The 24,339-nt window shown below is 42.2% G+C and overlaps 1 protein-coding gene across 1 annotated transcript; it reads left to right on the top strand.

Moving 5' to 3' along the window:
• The first annotated feature begins 466 nt into the window (after positions 1–466).
• On the top strand, positions 467–23,005 carry LOC134577585 (olfactory receptor 6N1-like). Its single transcript, XM_063436449.1, has 2 exons — positions 467–925; positions 22,052–23,005. Exons 1-2 carry the CDS (start codon positions 467–469, stop codon positions 23,003–23,005), a joined length of 1,413 nt encoding a protein of 470 aa, XP_063292519.1.
• Positions 23,006–24,339: the final 1,334 nt, after the last annotated feature.

Below are 24,339 nucleotides of genomic sequence, written 5' to 3'. Positions count from 1 at the left end.
GTCACATCATTGTGACATCACACAACCGGGTTTTTTTTATTTGAAATGGTATATAAACAGGATGGTCCCTTTGTCTGTAAACACTTTAAGAAAGCCAGTGATATACTTTTTATCTACTTTTGACCCTCCTAATTGCTTTTAGAAGATGTTATTCAAGAGGACTCTAGAAATATCCTTGGTGGGGATTATACCACCTACGCTATCTGGATTGAGAAAAAAAAATGTTGCTCTCCTTTAGTGAGTAACTCTCTCTTTTACTTTATTTTAATACTGTTTTTATCAGTGAGCACTATTGGCTATTTTTATATTTCTTTTATGCCACACCTCCATTGGTGAACTGCTACTACCCACGCTGGGATTCCCACACAGTTTATCTGGATACTGACATACTTCCTGGAAACATTGTGCTGCACCAATATATCCACAGACGGGGATCAGAAGCTCCCATTCCCCATTGGGCTGCCACATGCTGTCACTGCTGTACTCGCCTTATACACTGAGTTGCAGCTTTTCTGGTTGCAGTCACACCAAGATAGTGGATGTCCCCTGCTCTGAACCACATGGTGTAAGCCCATCTCAGAGGGCACACTGTGGCTCCACGGAACAACTCATGCTGCGGCTCAATTACATTTTCAGGCGCTTCTGGCCGACACTCCAGGAGCGTGAGCACACCAAACTGCCAGTAGCACAAGACAGAGATGAGAGAAGCAAGTCACTGGAGGTGGAGCAGCCCAAACAACGCACTCTACATATGACTGTTCCAATTCAGTCTCTTGCCAGCCTATTTGGGCTGAGGGCAACTCAAGGCCTGGCTCCCACACATCGACCGCTCAGACGGAAGCGTACCCGCACCAAGCGGCGACCATCACCTCGGCTTTCCGACCACCCAAGGAAGGGGATAGTCATGGTATTATGGAGCATAAAGGTAAATAGAAATGAAATGCCGGCCCCTGTACAAGCCCAGACCTGGAGGGGGGTCCCACGCTGGCATAGTGACTTCCGTAGCTGCACATCAACCCTGCTACTTCGGGGAGTTGGCTGACACTGCTTTCTGGCCTCTTGCCCCATCTGGCCCTCACCTAACATCAGCAGACACCACATACTAGCTCTCTATGATTTGTATATAGTTGCTGTCACCTATGCTATTGTTTGTTGATCATTTTTTTTCTCTACTCTTTCCACTTTATATGCACAGGTAGTGTGATGCAGCGATCTGGCAGCATTGCCAGGCTGTTATGTATTGAGGTTTATGCAGTCCACCTTCCAGTAGATGGCAGCATAGTGAAGTTATGCACTTGTTCTGTTGTGTTTAGTCTCTTTGGTGTTATGTTATTATGTGTGTGTACTGAAGTAAAGAGAAGTTCTGTTTTACTACAATGTCTGAGAGCCATTTGTAAATATATAACATGCTAATACACTAAACTGGCGACGAGGATGGGATTATAATAAATGGACACTGCAGAATATATATAAAGGAAATGAAATCAGCCTGAGTGAGGAAGAAAAACTTTTTTTGGGAATTCTTTTATCTACAAATATTTCCAGCATGGCTTCTCTGGGACACATGGAGGAATTTGATCTGGCTAATCCAGCCTCATGGGACTCATATGCTGACAGGTTAGTGTTTTTCCTGGAAGCTAATAAGGTGGTGGATGCTATTCAGAAGAGAGCTGTGTTACTGAGTGTTATTGGGTCCAAAACATTTGATATTGTCCGCTCACTGATATCTCCTGCTAAACCACAAGACTACTCATTTGAAGAAATACTGGCACTGTTAAAAAATCATTTAGCACCCACCCCATCTGAAACAGTGAGGCGTTTCCATTTCAATAGAAGAAATCAGAAACCAGGTGAAAGCATTGCAGCATACATTGCAGAACTGCGCAGGCTGTCTGAAAATTGCAATTTTGGTACCAGCTTAGAATCCTTGTTAAGGGACAGGCTTGTGTGTGGGGTGCAAGATGAAGCACTGCAGAGGAGACTGCTTGCAAGACAGAATTTAACTTTTATTATTGCACAAGAGGAAGCGCCTGCAAATGAGGCTGCATATGTCCATTCAAAAGAGATACAATCCTCCAGCAAAGATAACTCACCTGAAGTAAATCTAGTGAAGAAGACTGATGTTAAATCAATACACTGTTCACCACACACTGATGTCACAGCTCCATTTAAAGGAACTTGTTATAGTTGCGGTGGAAAACACAGGCGTAATACATGTCGTTTTCGAAATGCAGTTTGCCACACATGTAAACGTACAGGTCACATACAGACAGTTTGCCAAAGTCAAGCCAGTGGAATTCAGACCAAATATAAGAATGTGAATAAAATACAAACCACAGCGCACTCTTTTAATACTCCACAAACCGTTTCAGATAGTGAAATGACTACAGGTGTTTACTCAAATGACTATGTGAATAAAGTGGAAAATTCACCATCAGGACTGAAGGTTTACACTGAAATTGTGCTTCAAGATGTTCCGTGCAAAATGGAAGTAGATTCTGGGTGCGCATATTCTTTGATTTCAGAAGAGACATTTACATTGTTATGGCCTCATAATTCTCCTTCAATAGTACCTTGTGATATTCATCTCGTGGACTACAACAAACAGGCTGTGGATGTTAAAGGGGCTTGTTTTATACCAGTAAAATATGGTAAATTCAGAGGACATTTACGTTTAATAATTACTAAGGGACAAAGAGCAAGTTTGCTAGGTAGAGAGTGGTTTGAACCCTTAGGAATTTCATTAACTGGAGTTAATAATGTATCCACAGATATTCTACAGAATGTGATTGATAAATTTAGTGCAGTTTTTGAAGAAGGTCTTGGCATGTTTAAAGGCCCTCCTGTTTATTTTGTATTAGATTCAAAAGTACCCCCAATTCGTATGAAGCCTCGCAAAATTGCATTAGCTCTCAGACCAAAAATAGATGCTGAGATTACACGTCTTGTGGAACAAGGCATACTTGAATCCATAACACACCCAAAGTGGTGTACACCCATAGTTCCGGTCATGAAACCAAATGGGGATGTCAGAATCTGTGCTGACTACAAATGTACAATAAATAAAGCGTTGCAAGAGCATCCCTATCAAATTCCAGCTGTTAATCAAATTCTTACTACTTTGGCAAAAGGAAAAGTATTTGCCAAGTTGGATATGGCTCAAGCCTACCAGCAGTTACCTGTGGATGATGAGGCTGCTGATGCACAAACGATAATAACACACAAAGGAGCTTTCCGAGCAAGACGTTTGCAGTTTGGAGTTTCCATTGCTCCTGGCATATTCCAGAATTTAATGGAGGACCTCTTATCTGGACTTCCAGGTGTAGTGCCTTATTTTGATGACGTTCTTATTGGAGCAGATTCTATACAGTCATTGGCTGCACAGCTGCAACTTGTTTTACAACGTTTTCTTGATGCTGGTCTAAAACTTAAAAAAGAAAAGTGTGTTTTTGGTGTAAGCAGCGTAGATTTCCTTGGTTACCGAGTTGACGCACAGGGCATTCATCCAACTGATTCTAAGGTTGAAGCTATCCATAGAGCTCCGGTTCCAACAAACAAACAAGAACTGCACGCTTTCCTAGGGTTGCTTAATTTTTACCATTCTTTTCTGCCTGATAAAGCCACTGTTGCTGAACCTCTGCATCGTCTACTAGATAAAGATGCTCCATGGAAGTGGACTGACGTTCATACTACTGCTTTCAGCGCTGCTAAAAAACTGTTGTCTTCTGACAGTTTGCTTGTACACTATGATTTGGAGAAACCGCTCAACCTCACCTGCAATGCTTCTCCGTATGGCATAGGGGCTGTATTAAGCCACACTTTGAGAAATGGGGTTGAGGCTCCTATTGCGTTTTATTCACGGACTTTATCTACTACAGAGAGGAATTACGCCCAAATTGACAAGGAGGCTTTAGCTATTGTGTCCGGTGTAAAAAAGTTTCATGACTATTTGTATGGGCGGAGGTTTACTATTATAACAGATCATAAACCTTTACTGGGTCTGTTCACCAGCAATACTCCCACTCCTCAAATAATTTCACCACGCATGCTCAGGTGGTCCCTTCTGCTGAATGCCTATGATTGTGAGTTCAAGTATCGTCCTGGCAAGGATATCACACATGCTGATGGATTAAGCCGATTACCTTTGCCTTCTCCTGACTTCCTTGTTCCTCCTATGTCTGAGGTCCTCATGTTGGAATCCATTCCAAACCCTCCGTTACATGCAAGTGACATTGCTTGTATGTCTGCCAAGGATCCTTTGCTGTCCCGTGTGCTCAACTGGGTTTGGAGGGGGTGGCCAAAATCAAAAGTGGAAGACAAGTTCAAACCATTTGTAGTGCGCCAACATGAACTATCTGCCTATAAAGGGTGCCTATTATGGGGAAACAGAGTGGTAATTCCAAATGCAGGACAAGCTCGAGTATTGCATGCTCTTCATGAAGGACATCCTGGAATAGTTCGCATGAAAGCTTTAGCCAGAAGTTATGTTTGGTGGCCTAAAATGGATGAAGTTATTGAAAAGTGGGTGAAGAACTGTGTACCATGCCAATCTACTCGTCATGCTCCACCTAAAGCCTCAGTACATCCTTGGGAAGTGACTAGGTCACCTTGGTCCCGTTTACATATAGATTTTGCTGGCCCTTTTCACGGACAGATGTTTTTTTTAGTTGTTGACTCCTTTTCAAAATGGTTAGAAGTTGTTCCAGTTACATCTGCTACCTCAGTCACAGTCATAAAGATTCTAAGGAGGCTGTTTGCTACACATGGGTTGCCAGATACAATTGTGTCTGATAATGGAACACAATTTACCTCATCAGAATTCAAAATGTTCATGGCAAGTAATCTTATTCGACATGTTACTATTGCACCATTTCACCCATCATCAAATGGTCAAGCTGAGCGTATGGTTCAGACTACCAAAGACTCATTAAAGAGAATTATTGAAGGAGATTGGAATCGTAGACTTGCAAATTTCCTTCTGCAACAACATGTGACACCTTGCTCAAGCACCGGTAGTAGTCCAGCAGAGCTCCTTATGAACCGGCGTCTTAAAACTTGTTTGGATCGTTTACATCCTGATTTGACAACAGAGTTACAAGAGAAGCAAGAATTGCAATTCAATAAGAACTATAATGCTTCTACTGTCAGAGTATTTGCACCTGACAGTGATGTATATGTCAGGAACTATGTTTCTGGGCCTAAATGGATACCTGCAAAAGTACTTATGGCCACAGGACCTTTGTCATACAAAGTACAAATTCCTGATGGTAGAATATTACGAAGGCATGTCGATCAGATTCGGGAACGGAGTGATGAGATTGTGCCTGCTGCCGGTCCCAGTCATACTGGGTTTTCTGTGATACCAGATGATGTGGAACCACTGGATGATACAGGTCTCAGTTCTCCAGGAGTTGTTATTGAAGAACCAGTTCTGTGTGGTCCATCTGACAGAGCACAGGAAGAAGGGATGGGCACAACTGAAGGTTCAGGTGAAGCAGTTCCAAACATGGTTTTGGGGCGCCCAAGACGAAATATTAAACCTCCCAGTTATCTCAAAGACTTTGAGGTCTAGGGGGGAGGAGTGTTATGTATTGAGGTTTATGCAGTCCACCTTCCAGTAGATGGCAGCATAGTGAAGTTATGCACTTGTTCTGTTGTGTTTAGTCTCTTTGGTGTTATGTTATTATGTGTGTGTACTGAAGTAAAGAGAAGTTCTGTTTTACTACAATGTCTGAGAGCCATTTGTAAATATATAACATGCTAATACACTAAACAGGCCCAGTGGCTTTATCAGCTACAAGTCACTGCTTTATTTTCCTTTGATTTACTAGTCTTATCTCAAGCAAATTAATCTAGCATGTTTACACCACTGATAAATCTCAAGATGTCAGCTTAAGTACTTAAAGCTTAACCTGATACAGTTATGAAGTTCACTGACATATGCATTATTGTGTTACCTTTTGTCTAAATACCCAAAATTGTGCTAATATTTCGACTGCCATACTATTTTCATATGTGTTTTACTGATCCTGCCTTTGCTGTTGTGGAAGAAGAATTAAAAAAAAAACACAAAAAAACAGGTGAGTGGAGACAACGTTTTGGCTCCTCTCTGAGCCTTTATCAAAACTTGATAATATAACAGAGAGGAGCGGAAACATCTACACTTCCCTGTTTTAAATAAAGACTGCCTTTTAGAAGAAACCTCAAGTGTGCCTGGATATTTATTTTTTTCCATTTGATGTTGTCAGGGATTGGGCCTCCGTTTCTGGAGCTCCATGCAGAAGGCATTCCCCCCTTTTTAGTGTGCATTTTACTCTTTTTTTTTTGCAAACAAAAGAAATGAGTGCTAGTCCAACAGGCATGGAAACAATTATTGTGATACTAATAAAATAGTAGTAATATTTAATAAAATTGTGATACTAATAATAACAGAACACTCTTAACAGATAAGGTCACCCTCTTGGGCATGGATTGGTTAGTGTGTGAATGTAATGAGACCATCAACCAATGTAGAAAACAATTAAAGGCATGTAACTCATTGCTCACAGGTATTCTGAGAAAACCAAAAGACTAATCTTGGCCAGACTTTTATCAGCGAGGCAGAGAAGCACCAGAGCACTCTCTTGTCATCATCCATGGCAGGTGGGTCAAAGCAGATGGTGTAGAGTTCGCAGCTGAAAGTGAGCAGGTGTAGTGATTTTAACTGAACAGAATAATCTGTAAGGGTTGATGGAGGGAAGAAGGACCACAGTTTTACTTTTCTTTTTCTTTTTCTTTTTTTTAACACACTACTCTTAGGGTTTCTACCTGGGTGGTATTTTATTGGCACAGCCAGTATTTGAGGCTGCCTGGCCGTTGCCGATATTGCAGTCATACTTGCAATACAAATGCTGGTATTTTTCTCAGTATAAACAGAGATTATGATGCAATAACAGCACTGGCCAGTAGGGGTGTGTGTGGAGAGAGGCAGGGATAGGAAGTTCCAGCATATCCCTCCCTGCCTATCTCTACTCACTGATCTGCAGGGGAGTAGCTACAGAGAATCCAGACAGCAATTCCGAGCTTGCAGAGACAGCCTACAGCTCAGGGAAGTGAGGGATGGGGGGGAAGGCTGCAAGGAGACATGGGGGCACTGGGAGATATGGGGACATTGAGACACTAAGGGACATTGGGAGACATTATTACACAGACACTTGGGGACACAGAGACACTTAGGAACACTGGGAGACTTGGGGACACAGTGTGTGATAACCTGTTGCAAATTCCTCAAAAAAATTAAGTTTACATACAACACAATAAAATAGGCCTTGACTGCTGTACACTGCAGGTCTATCATGGTGAAAAGGACTGGGAGACTTGGGGACACAGTGTGTGATAACCTGTTGCAAATTCCTCAAAAAAATTAAGTTTACATACAACCAGGGGCGTATTAGCCGCGAGGCAAACAAGGCATTTGCCTTGGGCGGCATTTTCCAGGGGGCGGCAAAAAACGCCGCCCCCAAATGCCCAAGGCAAATGTCTTGTTAGCCTTGCGGCTAACAGACATGCTGGGCGGGTTGCTGGTTGCTGGGCGGCCGGCGAGGGAGCTCTTCCCCTGAGCTCTCTGCTCAGCTCCCTCGCGCGCCGCCCGCAGAGTGAGACTGGGAGCCGGAATATGACGTCATATTCCGGCTCCGCCTCCCAGCCTCACTCTGCGGGCTGAGCAGAGAGCTCAGGGGAAGAGCTCCCTCGCCGGCCGCCCAGCCTGCCCGCCAGTGCCGTCCTGCAGCCACTGGACCACCATTCCCAAAGGTAGGGAGGGGGGGGGGAGTAAATAATAAAAAAAAAATGTGTTAATGTGAGTGTGTGTGTGTGTCTGACTGTGTGTGTCTGATAGTGTGTGTGTGTTTCTGTTAGTGTGTGTGTGTGTGTGTGTGTGTGTGTGTGTGTGTCTGTTAGTGTGTGTGTGTGTCTGTTAGTGTGTGTCTGTGACTGTGTGTGTTAGTGTGTGTGTGTGTGTGTCTGTTAGTGTGTGTGTGTGTGTGTCTGTTAGTGTGTGTGTGTCTGACTGTGTGTCCGACAGTGTGTGTCTGTTAGTGTGTGTGTGTCCGACTGTGTGTTTATTAGTGTGTGTGTCTCACTGTGTGTGTCTGTTAGTGTGTGTGTGTGTCCGACTGTGTGTGTTTGTTAGTGTGTGTGTCCGACTGTGTGTGTTTGTTAGTGTGTGTGTCAGACTGTGTGTGTTTGTTAGTGTGTGTGTCTCACTGTGTGTGTCTGTTAGTGTGCGTGTGTCCGACTGTGTGTGTTTGTTAGTGTGTGTGTCTGACTGTGTGTGTTTGTTAGTGTGTGTGTCCGACTGTGTGTGTTTGTTAGTGTGGGTGTCCGACTGTGTGTTTGTTAGTGTGTGTGTCTCACTGTGTGTGTCTGTTAGTGTGTGTGTGTCCGACTGTGTGTGTTTGTTAGTGTGTGTGTCTGACTGTGTGTGTTTGTTAGTGTGTGTGTGTCCGACTGTGTGTGTTTGTTAGTGTGTGTGTCCGACTGTTTGTGTTTGTTAGTGTTTGTGTCTCACTGTGTGTGTCTGTTAGTGTGTGTGTGTGTCCGACTGTGTGTGTTTGTTAGTGTGTGTGTGTGTCCGACTGTGTGTGTCTGTTAGCTAGTGTATGCGTATCTGTCAGTGAATGTGTGTGTATTTAGAAAGCGGGGCAGGGGGGAAGGGTTGGGTGGGGGTGGCGCACGCGCGCGCGGGGGGGGGGGTGTCTGAGTTTTGTCCTGCCTAGGGCAGCACAAAACCAAGATACACCACTGCATACAACACAATAAAATAGGCATTGACTGCTGTACACTGCAGGTCTATCATGGTGAAAAGGAGAGGAGCCACAATTACCTACAACAAATGAAACCACCATAAACAGGCACACTTGGCCTTCCGCTCTAGGAGAGAGCTCTAAAATGACATCCTGTTTAGGGCCCTGACAATTTTAATAGGGCTCTGCACTTTAAGCTCACTTGTGCCATTATGGAGGGAATCTATACCATGTACACATCATCATATCAAATAAATCTTATCTCTTTTGCAGAGAGAACCCATATTATATGCATATCAGTCTCATAGTCCTATGCACTTGTTTAGTCTAGAATCAAAGTGCCAGGAGGGTCCCAACAGATAGAGTAGATAAATGGAGGAAACCGCACTCACCAGGCAACCAAGATCGACCGGATCCAAAGTCGGCCAGATCCCAAGTAGATATATGAAATAAAGTATTGGTCCAGGCATTCAAGGTAATAGTCAAAAGGCAGCTTTATTGGAGAAAATTCTGCAATGTTTCAACCGTATAGCTTGACAAAGACCCATAGTGTCGAAACGTAGCTGATTTTGCTCAAATAAAGCTGCCTTTTGGCCATTACCTTGAGTGCAATACTTTATTTCACATAATAACTAGATAAAGTGACCCCAGGAAACTATTTTGGCCTTTATTAAAGGGACACTCCAGGCACCCAGACTACTTCTGCCCATTGGAGTGGTCTGGGTGCCAACACCCTATAACCCTTTTATAAACTGCAATAATTACCGTGCAGGGTTAAGTCCTCCTCTAGTGGCTGTCTCTCATTAAATAATGCTTTCCTATGGGGAGGTCTAATGCGCGCCAAAAGCCATTGCTGCGCAAGCGCATTAGGTCTCCCCTGCCGGCTGACATCGACAGGGGACGAGTATGGGCAGATTCAGGTAAGTCGCATGGGAGAGGGGCACTGCAGGGTCCTGCAGTGCCAGGAAAACAGATATGTTTTCCTTGCATTTGAACGTCCCTTTAAGCCTCATCAATGAGTAGACCTAATGCCTCCCTAGACATAGTGAGCAAGGAATCCATATGTGGCTTACTATTTACATTTTAGGAGACTATAACAATATGCAAATAAGACAAAACTGCACAAGAGACAAATGCAGAAAACTGTAATAACTTACTTTTTGGATATAGCTGTATTTTTAGAATATTAACACATTTAATAAAATATTTTTTTATATACATTATGGATCATTTACATTACCTACAATACAATTTTAGTAAATATTTAATTTGGTTCAAATAATATCATTGCATAATTATTTATTTCGCTGTTCCCAAAAGGTTTTTTTTTTTTTGTTATTGTACTATTTTTGTAAACATACAACAAACAATTAAACATGGATCAGGTGCGTTAAGTGGGAATCACTGATTGTTTTAATCAGCCTTCTGGGAACTTTCAATATTACTTTATTATTCATTATAGGCCCCAAAGAAGATTAGAAATATATAAAAGAGGTTCAGTCCAGCGATCACACCTCCAGTCTTGAAAATTAAATAAAGTAGCCATGTTGCTTTTCTTTTTTTAATACCATCCCCTTATAAAAATATAACTGCAGCTGGCATAAGTCAGCTTGCTATAAAAAATATAATAGTATAATCAATTTCACTTTTTATAACGTGGAGAGTCTACAGCTATGGGAGTTCTTTTCCAAAAGGTAAGTGAGAAATGGGAGATGAAGATCAAATCGATCTTTAATATTCATTATCACCAAATTCTTTCCATATCTATCTATCACTGATATTTTAGGAGAGGTACAATAAAAACAATATGTGGCCTAATATTATTCTTTTATGCACTGAACATGGAGCGGTACTCACCTAAAACTGAATTTCAAAATAGCAGGGAACTGATACATGCATATAATTATGACAAAATCAGTTAGACAAGCAGAAATAAAGGGCAATGATAGGCTTACTTAAATATTATTCAAGGGGTGATTATCAGGATGCAGAAGCAACCCAGCACGCAGTACCTGAATCAATATCTGTCCTAAGATAATAGAGATGCATATTACCCAGTCCCTAGATAGGCTGAGCACTACCTGAAGATAGGCAAAATAGCACAAAAAAATGGTCAAAGAACATACCAAGATGAAGGATTATAGAATGCCACGTAAACAAGAACAGAAAAGTTGAAACTAAAGATAAAAAAAAAAAAATCACTAAACCTGCTATATGATTTAGAAGAAACCAAAACAGAACACTGGAGTCAAGCATAAGTAGCGTTTATAGAGTCAGTGAGATTACGGGCATGTGTTTTTGACGCGCAGGCAGGCACTGATTTGGTCAACGAGCAAACTGGGCAAATGCCCAGTGCACCGCAATGGCCATGGGCCGAGGTCGACAGGGGAGATTACAGAATCTCCCCTGCTGGCCCATGCAGAGCCAGTGCTATCCTAATGCTGTGCTGTGTGCCATGACAGGCCGGTGGTTTGACCAAAGATCTTCCTCACTGGCCCACTGGCACTTCACTGCAGCAACCGGGGGAAAAGGGAGAAGTTAGAGGACTCAGGGGCTCTAGCCAGCAGCTCCGCCGGATTCTTCCTCTCAACGAGGTTGGAGCACTGCCATCTCCAATCTTGCAAGGGTGAACTCTAGCTCCAGGGGCTGCAGAGTAGAGTTCACTCACCACTAGGACAACCAAGGCTATGCCCCCCTCCCTGAGCGAAGGTAAGAAGGGAGGTGATATAAAGTTTACTTTTTTAATATAAAAACCCCAAAACATATATTGTCTTAATCTGCCCTCCACCCACACACAATACCTCCAAACACATTCACACACTGCACACTACACACACACACACACACAGAAACACTGCCCCCCGCACAGAAACTGCAACCCCTACACACACTAGATCACCTATACACACATAAACTATAGCCCCTTAAGCACACACTCGCTACACCCCCTATGCACACTATGCCCCTATACACACATAAACTATAGCCCCTATGCACACACTCACTACATCCACTGTACACACTATGCCCCCTACATACACAGGGACTCTCTCTCTCTGCATAGTGAAATTTAGAGAATAGTAGCAATGCTATGATTATAGCTGAATAATAGGATTTTTGCTAATCAGCTAGCTAGAAGCTTTCTTCTTATCATAGTGAATGAAAATCCAAGCAGCAAAATGTATGCTAAACTAGTTAATCTAGTTACCTAATTATCCAGTTCAGTAACTGATACAACTTGGCTATTTTAGATTGCTGCTGTTTACATTCTATTTACTACAGTTCTTAATTGAATTAACAACCCTGTGTGAACATTTTTATGAGGTTAAAGAGACATTCTAAGCACTGTATCAAAGTATGCTCATTAAGTTCCCCTGTCACTGTATAAGAGAACACAGTGAATTATAACTGGAATTTGCAAACACCACTGCAACTCCCACTCACGCCAAAGGAGGACATTTATCTCCAACTTGGCCCTCCAGCATATGCCCAAGCTATATGTGCAATGTTTGAATGACATGCATTTTAATCCCCTCCCCAGAGTGCCTGAGCTGGGACTATAAGCATGTGTGTTGGTGGCTCAGGTATTCTGTGTAAAATCCCCATTCACAACACTGGGCACCAACTGTATATAAACACGCTTATTGAGTAGGTCGACTTATCTGTTCTGATGAATAGAACTGTGGCTGATTGTTGTACTACATGTTCAGGGCCAGACTGGGCAAAAGAGGGGGTGTTTTGTCATCACCAATGACAAGCATGCCCCCCTCTCATATTATTATTATTATTATTATTATTGCCATTTATATAGCGCCAACAGATTCCGTAGCCCTTTACAATATTTTGAGGGGGGGATGTAACAATAAATAGGACAATTACAAGAAAATTTACAGGAACAATAGGTTAAAGAGGACCCTGCTCAAATGAGCTTACAGTCTATAGGAGGTGGGGTATTAGAAACATTAGGATAGGAAATATCAAGTAGGAGTGAAGCAGAGCTGGAGGAGAGAGCAAAGCACTGTCCCATAGGAGAGAGCAAGAGACAGGTATGTAAGGGAGAGATTACTCTGGGAGGCCATACTCTTTCCTGAAGAGATGGGTTTTAATGCCCTTCTTAAATGATTGAAGACTAGGGGAGAGTCTGATGGCAGTAGGCAAGTTATTCCATAGGAGAGGAGCCGCCCGTGAGAGGTCCTGCAAGCGCGAGTTGGCCGTACGGGTGCAAGCAGCGGTCAGGAGGTGGTTGCGGGCAGAGCGGAGGGTACGAGGAGGGGCATACTTCTGGATCAGTGAAGAGATATAAGAGGGGCTGCAATTGTTCAGTGCTTTGAATGTATGGGTTAGCACTTTGAATTGACTCCTATAGGATACAGGGAGACAATGTAAGGACTGGCAGAGGGGTGAGGTGTGAGAGGACCGACTGGAGAGGAAAATCAGTCTAGCTGCAGCATTCATTACAGACTGTAGCGGGGCAATACGGCTTTTGGGGAGACCAATCAGGAGAGGGTTACAGTAATCCATGCGGGAAATTACTAGAGCATGGACAAGCTCCTTGGTAGCATCTTGCGTAAGAAAGGGGCGGATGCGGGCTATGTTTTTGAGTTGGAACCTACAGGACTTGGCAACAAACTGGATGTGAGACTCAAAGGTGAGACCAGAGTCAAGTATGACGCCAAGACAGCTTGAGCATGTTGATTCAATGCTCTTCCAGGGCAAACCATGCACAGAGCCACACTGAGGAGTTTGAAAAAAAGGCACTGTATTTGTTTTGTGCAGCACACACAACTTTACCTCCTTAAGGACGGAGGCAATTGTAAACGTTCTGATCAAAACAAAACCTGGAATTTAACTATATGTCTGTTCAACCATAATTCCCCTGTTTCTTTCTATTATATATCTTTTTTTCAGAGAAAACAGGGCTTTCATTTCACATAAAATATGAAACATAGTTTAATATGAAAAAAAATCTAAAAAAGTGTGAGAAATTAAGATTTTTTAAAATTTTTATTAGTTATGCATGGCATTTTAACTGCGAATGTTATGATACTGTTAGCTTTTACTGCAACAAAATACACATATTTGTATTCAGTGATGTCTCACGAGTACAACAGTACCCTACTAAAAAGAAGAAAAAAAGAAGCTGGATATATCCCATATATCCCAATACCTTGGGTTGTCTACTTTTGAAAATGGTATGCCATCATGTGGGTAATCCCTGGGCTACCATACATTCTCAAAGGCAACATAACCAATCTGGATAATTTTAATGTGAAATACTAAAATGAGCAAGACTTATGTTTCACCCTGTAACTTTTGAAAACACCATTAAACCTGTACATTGTGGGTATTATTATTCAACATGTATATTTATGTAATTACCTAATTAAGTAATTTTGAAATTACAATATGAAGGACCTGCCTGGAAACCCGTATGTATTCACTCCCTTTGTTATGAAGCCCATAAAAACCTCTGGTGCAACCAATTACCTTCAGAAGTCACATAATTAGTGAAATGATGTCCACCTGTGTGCAATCTGTCACATGATCTGTCATTACATATGCACACCTTTTTTGAAAGGCCCCTGAGGCTGCAACACCTAAGCAAGATGCACCACTAACCAAACACTGCCATGTAGACCAAGGATCTCTCCAAACAAGTAAGGGACAATGTTGTTGAGAAGTACAAGTCAGGGTTAGCTTATAAAAAAATATCCAAATCTTTGATGATTCCCAGGAGCACCATTAAATCTATCATAACCAAATGGAAAGAACCTGGCACAACAGCAACCCGCCCACCAAAACTCACAGACTGGGCAAGGAGGGCATTAATCAGAGAGGCAGCACAGAGACCTAAGGTAACCCTGGAAGAGCTGCAGAGTTCCACAGCAGAGACTGGAGTATCTGTACATAGGACAACAATAAGTCGTACGCTCCATAGAGTTGGGCTTTATGGACAGAAGAAAGCCATTACTTTCAGCAAAAAAACTAAATGGCAAGTTTTGATCTTGTGAAAAGGCATGTGGGAGACTCCCAAAATGTATGGAGGAAGGTGCTCTGGTCTGATGAGATTAAAATTAAACTTTTTTTTAGCCATCAAAGAAAACTATGTCTGGTGCAAACCCAACACATCACATCACCCAAAGAACACAATCCCCACAGTGAAGCATGGTGGTGGCAGCATCATACTCTGGGGATGTTTTTCAGCAGCCGGGACTGGGAAACTGGTCAGAGTTGAGGGAAAGATGGATGATGCTAAATACAGGGATATTCTTGAGCAAAACCTGTACCACTCTGTGCGTCATTTGAGGCTAGCAGGGAGGTTCACCTTCCAGCAGGACAATGACCCCAAACACAATGCTAAAGCAACACTTGAGTGGTTTAAGGGGAAACATGTAATGTGTTGGAATGGCCTAGTCAAAGCCCAGACCTCAATCCAATAGAAAATCTGTGGTCAGACTTAAAGATTGCTGTTCACAAGCGCAACCATCCAAATTGAAGTAGCTGGAGCAGTTTTGCAAGGAGGAATGGGCACAAATCCCAGTGGTAAGATGTGGCAAGCTCATAGAGACTTAGCCAAAGCGACTTGGAGCTTTGATTGCCGCAAAAGGTGGCTCTACAGTATTGACTTAAGGGGGGTGAATAGTTATGCACATTGACTTTTTCTGTTATTTTGTCCTATTTGTTGTTTGCTTCACAATAAAAAAAAAAATAACATCTTCAAAGTTGTGGACATGTTATGTAAATTAAATTATGCAAATCCTCAAACAATCCATGTTAATTCCAGGTTGTGAGGCAACAACACATTAAAAATGCCAAGGGGAGTGAATACTTTTGCAAGGCACTATATATATATTGAAGGATAGTGATCATATGAAGCCATTTATTATCACATAGTTGTTTGGCTCCATTTGAAATCATAGTGATAACAGAAATCTTGCAAATGGCCCTGATAAAAAGTTTACATACCCTTGAATGTTTGGCCTTGTTACAAACAAGGTTACACACACAGGTTAAAATGGCAATTAAAGGTTAATTTCCCAGACCTGTGGCTTTTTAAATTGCAATTAGTGTCTGTGTAAAAATAGTCAATGAGCTTGTTAGCTCTCACATGGATGCACTGAGCAGGTTAGAGCCACGGAGAGCAAAAAAGAACTGTCAAAAGACCTGCGGAACAAGGTAATGGATTTATAAAGATGGGAGAGGATATAAAAAGGTATCCAAAGCCTTGAAAATGCTAGTCAGTACTATTAAGGCACGTATTAAGAAGTGGAAAATTCTGGGATCTCTTGATACCAAGCCATGGTTAGGTAGACCAAGAAAGATTTCAGTTACAACTTCAAGAAGAATTGTTCGGGATACAAAGAAAAACCCACAGGTAACTTCAGGAGAAATACAGGCTGCTCTGGAAAAAGATGGTGTGGTTGTTTCAAGGAGCACAACATGACAATACTTGAGCAAAAATTAGCTGCATGGTCGAGTTGCCAGAAAGAAGCATTTACTGCCCCAATACCACAAAAAAAGCCTCGTTAGAATATGCCCAACAACACCTTAACACGCCTCACAGCTTCTGGCACACTATAATTTGGAGTGACGAGACCAAAAGAGAGCTTTATGATCACAACTATAAGCGCTATGTTTGGAGAGGGGTCAACAAGGCCTATATTGAAAAGTATGCCATCCCCAATTTGAACCATGGTGTTGGCTCACTGATGTTTTTTTTTTGGGGGGGGGGGGGGGGGGGGGGGTGAGCTCTAAAGGCACAGGGAATCTTGTGAAAAATTAATGGCAAGATGAATGCAGCATGTTATCAGAAAACACTGGCAGACAATTTGCATTCTTCTGAGCGAAGGCTGCGCATGGGATGCTCTTGGACTTTCCAGCATGACAATGACTCTAAGCACAAGGCCAAACTGACCCTCTAACATAAAAAGGGTGAAGGTTTTGGAGTAGCCATCACAGTCTCCTGACCTTAATATCATTGAGCCACTCTAGGGAGATCTCAAACATGACCGCAGGCATTTTGCCAAGACGAATGGGCAGCTATACCACCTGCAAGAATTATGGGCCTTATAGAAAACTATTACAAAAGACTTCACGCTGTCATTGATGCTAAAGGGGGCATTAGCCTTAGTATTAAAAACTAAGGTTATGCAGGGCTATTTATTTTTTTTCTTCGTTGCCATGTTTTGTTTTATGATGGTTGCGCATCACTTATAATGGTTGCGCATCACTCATTTCTTCAAACGGATGTGTAAATAACTCCTCTGACAGATAAAGTGAAGCGGCTGTGGTGCTAGTGTTGGTGGTGGCGGCAGGCGGGTGAATGGTATCTTGAGAGGTGCCCGAAGCTAAGCTGGAGGAGGATGGTGCGTCAAGGTTCCGAGCGGAAGCTGTAGAAGATTGGTTGTCCTGTGTTAGCCAGTCAACTATGTCCTCAGAACTTTTCAAGTTCAGAGTACGTGGCCTCTGAAAACTGGGCATTATTCTAGGGCAAAAGGGAATCACAGCACCACGATGGCCCCTGCGGGGTTGCCTGCCTCTACCTGTCATTTTTTTTGGATTAGTGGTACTATGCGTGCAAGCTACTGTGAGACCAGATATGAGTGGCACTGTGCAGTGGCAGAGGTTGGCAGAGTACACGCTGTTGGCCTGACACACAGACGCTTGCAGACAACTAACTGCTATTCAATCTATAACAGTGAAAAAAGTTTTTTGTTTTTAAATGGACGCTATTGTGACACCAGATATGAGTGGCAATGTGCACTGGCAGAGGTTGGCAGAGTACACGCTGTTGGCCTGACACACAGACGCTTGCAGACAACTAACTGCTAATTAATCTATAACAGTGAAAAAAGTTTTTTTTTAAATGCACGCTATTGTGACACCAGATATGAGTGGTGGCACTGGGCAAGTGGGCACAGTATCCACTGTGAGCCTGACACACAGACGCTTGCAGACAACTAACTGGTATTCAATCTATTACAGTGAAAAAAAGGTTTGTGGGTTTTTAAATGCACGCTATTGTGCCACCAGATATGAGTGGCACTGTGCACTGGCAGAGTACACGCTGTTGGCCTGACACACAGACGCTTGCAGACAACTAACTGCTAATTAATCTATAACAGTGAAAAAAGTTTTTTTTTAAATGCACGCTATTGTGACACCAGATATGAGTGGTGGCACTGGGCAAGTGGGCACAGTATCCACTGTGAGCCTGACACACAGACGCTTGCAGACAACTAACTGCTATTCAATCTATTACAGTGAAAAAAAGGTTTGTGGGTTTTTAAATGCACGCTATTGTGACACCGGAAATAAGTGGCACTGTACACACTGGCAGAGTACACGCTGTTGGCCTGACTGTAGCGGTACTTACCTTATCCGGGGGCCGGCCGCGGTCCTCTCTTCAAGCCGCGCGCGGTCCTGCGGCTGCACGAGCCGCGCGCGGCTCATCCGACTCTCCTAACAGGAGGACGGGCAGTGACCGCGAGATGCGGTCACGTGTCCCGCCTGCAGCTAAGAGCGCGCCGCGAGTCTCGGGCGTGCTCTTAAAGAGACAGTGGGAGCCTAAATTGCAAAAAGGCTCCCATTGGCTCCTGTCATGCCAATCACCCCATACACTTACCTGTTGGGGGTGTGGAAGTGACAGGAGCCAATCACATTAGTTTGAAGGCTACTTATACTTACCCTTTTCCCTTAGTTCCTTGCCCTATCGTGGTTTCTGCTACAGTTCCCTTTAGTGCTTGTTGTGTTCAGTTGTGTTTCTCCGTATTTGACCTTGGCTTTGTATTCTGACTTCGTCTTCGCTTTATCCTTGTCTGTACTGTTTGCCGGCTTGCTGATTCCTGTGTACCAGACCCCGGGTAGTTTTCGTTTACGCTGTCTCTCTGTGCCCTTGACCTCGGATCGTTCCTGACTCTGTCTTCTCCTATTACGTCGAGTCCGGCCACTCTAAGGTCCGGTAGACGTATCTCTCCTCTGTGCTGTCTTCTGTTTGGCTGGATCCTGCGTGTAGGGGTATATACTCGTTACACTGACACACAGACGCTTGCAGACAACTAACTGCTATTCAATCTATAACAGTGAAAAAGTTTTCTGTTTTTAAATACATGCTATTGTGACACCAGATATGAGTGGTGGCACTGGGCAAGTGGGCACAGTATCCACTGTGACCCTGACACACAGACGCTTGCAGACAACTAACTGCTATTCAATCTATTACAGTGAAAAAAAGTTTGTGGGTTTTTAAATGCACGCTATTGTGCCACCAGATATGAGTGGCACTGTGCACACTGGCAGAGTACACGCTGTTGGCCTGACACACAGACGCTTGCAGACAACTAACTGCTAATTAATCTATTACAGTGAAAATTATTTTGGGGTTTTTAAATGCAAGCTATTGTGACACCAGATATGAGTGGTGGCACTGGGCAAGTGGGCACAGTATCCACTGTAAGCCTGACACACAGACACTTGCAGACAACTAACTGCTATTCAATCTATTACAGTGAAAAAAAGTTTGTGGGTTTTTAAATGCGCGCTATTGTGCCACCAGGTATGAGTGGCACTGTGCACACTGGCAGAGAACACGCTGTTGGCCTGACACACAGACGCTTGCAGACAACTAACTGCTAATTAATCTATTACAGTGAAAAAAAAATTTTGTTTTTAAATGCAAGCTATTGTGACACCAGATATGAGTGGTGGCACTGGGCAAGTGGGCACAGTATCCACTGTGAGCCTGACACACAGATGCTTGCAGAGAACTAACTGCTATTCAATCTATTACAGTGAAAAAAAAGTTTGTGGGTTTTTAAATGCGCGCTATTGTGCCACCAGATATGAGTGGCACTGTGCACACTGGCAGAGTACACGCTGTTGGCCTGACACACAGATGCTTGCAGACAACTAACTGCTAATTAATCTAGTACAGTGAAAAAAACATTTTTTGTTTTTAAATGCAAGCTATTGTGACACCAGATATGAATGGTGGCACTGGGCAAGTGGGCACAGTATCCACTGTGAGCCTGACACAGAAGCTGTCAGGCAGGCAGGCAACTGCAATTAGATTACACACAAAAAAGCAGACTGATGTTCTAGCCCTAAAAAGGGCTTTTTGGGGTGCTGTCCTTACAGCAGAGATCAGATGAGTCCTTTAGGACTGTAGTGGACACTGAATACACTAGCCTAGCTATCAATTTCCCTATCAAATGAGCAGCAGCTACACTTTCCCTCCTCTTTCTAAGAATGCAGCTTCAGAATGAATCTAAAATGGATGCTGTACAGGAGGTGGCAGGGTCTGGAAGGGAGGGTCTGCTGCTGATTGGCTGGAATGTTTCTGCTGACTGTGAGGCACAGGGTCAAAGTTTAGTCAATGATGACGAATAGGGGGCGGATCGAACTGCGCATGTGTTCGCCCACCGTGGCGAACGCGAACACGCTATGTTCGCCGGGAACTATTCGCCAGCGAACAGTTCGGTGCATCACTACTGGCGTATTACCTATCCAAAAGATTGAGATTACAATTTCTATTCTCCAGCAGCCAATAGCTACTCAAGGATAGATATGTTTTTAATACATCACAGACATCTGCATTTGGTCAAAGGAGCCTCCATTTAAAAATATCACATGGTCAGATCATGCCCCTTTTTTTTTAAATTTAGAACTACAAGTTGTCTCTAGGAAAGCCCTAATTGGTGCTTAAATGAAACTCTCCTTGATGACTCACGGGTGATTGAGGATTTAAATAAGACTCTATCTCATTATTTTGAGGTGAATTGTACATCTGATATAAATGATTCATGGATATGGGAATCTCCTAAGGCAGGGGTGGGGAACCTTCGGCCCTCCAGATGTTTTGGACTACATCTCCCATAATGCTCTTACAGCCATAATGCTGGCAAAGCATCAAGGGAGATGTAGTACAAAACATCTGGAGGGCCGAAAGTTTCCCACCCCTGTCCTAAGGGAGTTATCCAGGGTATATTAATTAAGTGGGGCTCCAGATTAAAAAGGGAACCAACAGAGAAAAAACATTTTCTTACTAGAGACGCCTCAAAGACTCCTGGGTATTGTATCCCATAGCGTTCAATCCAGAGTTCCAGAACAGACAGGGTAGTAACTTACTAAGAAGAATATTGGGGACACCAGACCCGAATATAGCGATGGTACTGACGGAGGAAGTTCCTTTTAAGATTAAATAATTTTCCCAACCAGATAGTAAGGTGACACATAGATATAATGGGAATTTCCAAACTAATTTTTTTTAAAATCACTTAGTAATACCACATTAGCACTGGAGGGCTATAACACAATTTGAGTTGTTGTGTGGCCAAGGGCGAACACACAAACGTTATTTGTCTAATATATATGGTATAATTCAGAGAGGTGTTACGGAGGGGCAAGTGCCTTCTTTTCCATGGAAGTGGATGCAGGGACTTCATATCCATCTGACTGAGGGAGATTTGTCATATATAGCTAAAATCGGTATGAATACCCCAGTGAGTATCTCAAGAAAGGAATCATTTTTTTTTTTTTTTTTTAAAAGACTTACTAGATGGTATAGAACCCCAGCCCAACTACATAAATACTAGCCAGCTATTGGTGATGCTGGAGATATGAAACAGAACTGTGGAATATGGAGCACATCTGGTGGCAATGTGAATATATTAGATCTATTTGGCAGCAGATAACATGGAGCCAGGGAGCTGTGATCATGCTGTGCTCTGCCTGCTCAGCTCCCTCTTACACCCTGTAGTACCAGGATTTTATATAATTTCAGTACAAGGCGCACTTGGGAGCTGTGCAAGCAGAGCATAGTGATCCTAGCAGGCCACAATAGTCACCAATGAAAGGATCCACTCCAATTCTCCTTGGGAACGGTAGAGATGCTGGGTGGAACTCACAAAAATATTAAAAAAATCATTTGTTTGTGAAAACAGAAAGAGTGTGTGAGAATGTGTATTTGTGTGTGTTTGTGAATGTGTATGTGAATGTTATATATTTTTTTTTATGTTGGAGGTGGTAGGTATAAATACACACACAGTAAATATGTAATTTATTTTATAACTCACATGAAGACTGCAGATAAAATGCATATAAGATGGAAGCATCGAGCACAATTGTTTAACTAAAGTAAATGTAATCTGCTTTAATTTGCTATTCTTGGAAATTCGACTTTCTTTCTTTCTTTATTTTAAATAACATTTGTGTCAATGTTTTGATATAAAAGACACAATTTCACACAATGTTGTTATTTTTATGTGCAGGTGAATAAAGACTACTTTAAGATTTTAGATTTGACAAATTATTCTGACAACAGTGTGACAGAGTTTATCATTTCTGGATTTCCAAGGCTTCAAAGATTTTCACTTTTACTCTTTTTCATATTTATGGTTATTTATCTTTTCACAATAACTGGCAATGGCGTCATATTCTTCCTTATTAATCTGGACCGAAAGTTACAGACCCCTATGTATTTTTTTGTCAGCAATTTATCTTTCTTGGACATGAGTTACACCTCAGTTACCATACCCAAGATGTTAGTTAAATTCTCGATCGGCTTTGAAATTATTTCCTTCACCACTTGTTTCACACAGATGTATTTATCTGTTTCTCTTGGGGCTGTTGAATGCCTACTTCTTTCTGTGATGGCCTATGATCGTTATATAGCTATCTGTAACCCACTTCATTATCATATTACCATGACCAGACAATTATGTATCTTACTTGCTCTTGTAGCATGGATTGGAGGATTTGCATGTCCTGTGACTATGTTAGTCTTAGCTCTGAGGTTGCCTTTTTGTGGCCCAAATGTTATCCACCACTACTATTGTGATCATCCACCAATACTCCAACTGGCTTGCGCAGACACTTCCTTAAACGTGATGGTGGGTTCCTCACTTAGTGCTTTAGTACTTTCAATATGTTTCACTCTAGTTGTTGTGTCATACATTAAAATTATCACTGCTGTCCTCAAAATATCCTCTAGTAGTGGACGTTTCAAGGCCTTTTCCACATGTGGATCCCACTTTGCAGTGGTCAACATCTTTTTCCTACCTCTAATCTTCATGTACGTACGTCCAACTCCATCGTATTCTTCTGATGTGGACTCACTTGTAGCCATGTTTTACACAGTATTAACACCCATGATGAACCCTGTAATATACAGTTTGAGAAACAAGGATATAAAATATGCTTTCAGAAACACAATGAAATGTTAATCAAACAGTCTCCAAATTATGTAATTTTATTAATTGCATTTTAATGCTTCAAAACACTATTCTGTTTTTTGAACACATACCATAAATGCTAATAAATGCCACAAAATGTTTTTTTTGTAATATTAAAGTCTATTGTATAATTTTTTTATTTTTTTTATCTCAATAATAATTTAAACAGATTCTGTTAGAAGTTGTTAAATGTTAGAAAGAGTTATTAACAAAACAGATAATATTTATTGCTATGTGCATTTTATATGAAATTTTGGCAGTAATGTTCCTGACTGGTTATTGTTACATAGTTACATAATAATCTAGGTAGGTTTTTTTGCTATACAAACAACAATAAATAGTGAACAGCGTAAACCATAGGCGTGCGCACGGGGTGTGCCGGGTGTGCCTGGGCACACCCTAATCCCCGCTGCCTGCACTATGTACCTCCCTCCGTGGACCGGTGAGGGAGATCAAAGGCAGGAGGGAGGCAGTAGAGGACCCGGGTTCCTCTCGCGAGATCTGAGCATTGCCGTGGCACACACACACAGTGCCTACACACACACAGCACCTTCACCCACACACAGCGCCTACACACACACAGCGCCTTCACAAACACACAGCGCCTACACACACACACAGTGCCTTCACACACACACAATGCCCCCCCACACACACACAGCACCCTCACACACACATGACTATATATGTGAATGATTACACTCACAAACTTATTTTAATTGAAGGTGTATCATTTATAATAAAATAGATACATTCCTACAGATAACTCAAATACATGTAGGAGAAAAAAATAACAGATCCATAGTGTAGAGTTCTCATAGTCGCATCCGTTTTATTTCTATTCCCCTACCAAATCTAATATCTAATTTCTAAAATCATCTTTTTTCAGCCCTAAAAAAGGCCAAATTAAAAACCATAAAACTCAGAGTGCACTGAGTAATTTTACACAACGTGGGAAAGTTCTTTGGAATTTTCCCACGCTACGTAAAAGGACTCAGAACACTCTGATTGGTTGGATTCCAAGCCAACCAATCAGAGTGTTGTTATAAGTCAAATTACACTGCGTGGGAAAATTTTGTTTTTTCAGCCTTGTAGTAGATAGCTCCCTAATAATAAAAATTTGCTGCAGCACGAATAGGATCGCAATTTCATTTATTCAAATGGAATGGAATGAAATTCTGATCCAAACAGAAACTACCGAATGCCATTCTAACATGAATTAACAAACTGTACATTCGGTAGTTTTGCCGGCGTCCTATCTACATGACAGGACGCTGGGGAATAGTGAAAGGAGGCATCGCGAGATCAGGTGAGAATTGCAGGAA

This window comes from Pelobates fuscus, chromosome 1 (genome assembly GCF_036172605.1).
Source record: "Pelobates fuscus isolate aPelFus1 chromosome 1, aPelFus1.pri, whole genome shotgun sequence".
Classification (NCBI taxonomy): Eukaryota; Metazoa; Chordata; class Amphibia; order Anura; family Pelobatidae; genus Pelobates; species Pelobates fuscus.
Note: the sequence above shows the minus strand (reverse complement) of the source record. Positions and strands in the feature narration are given on the sequence as shown.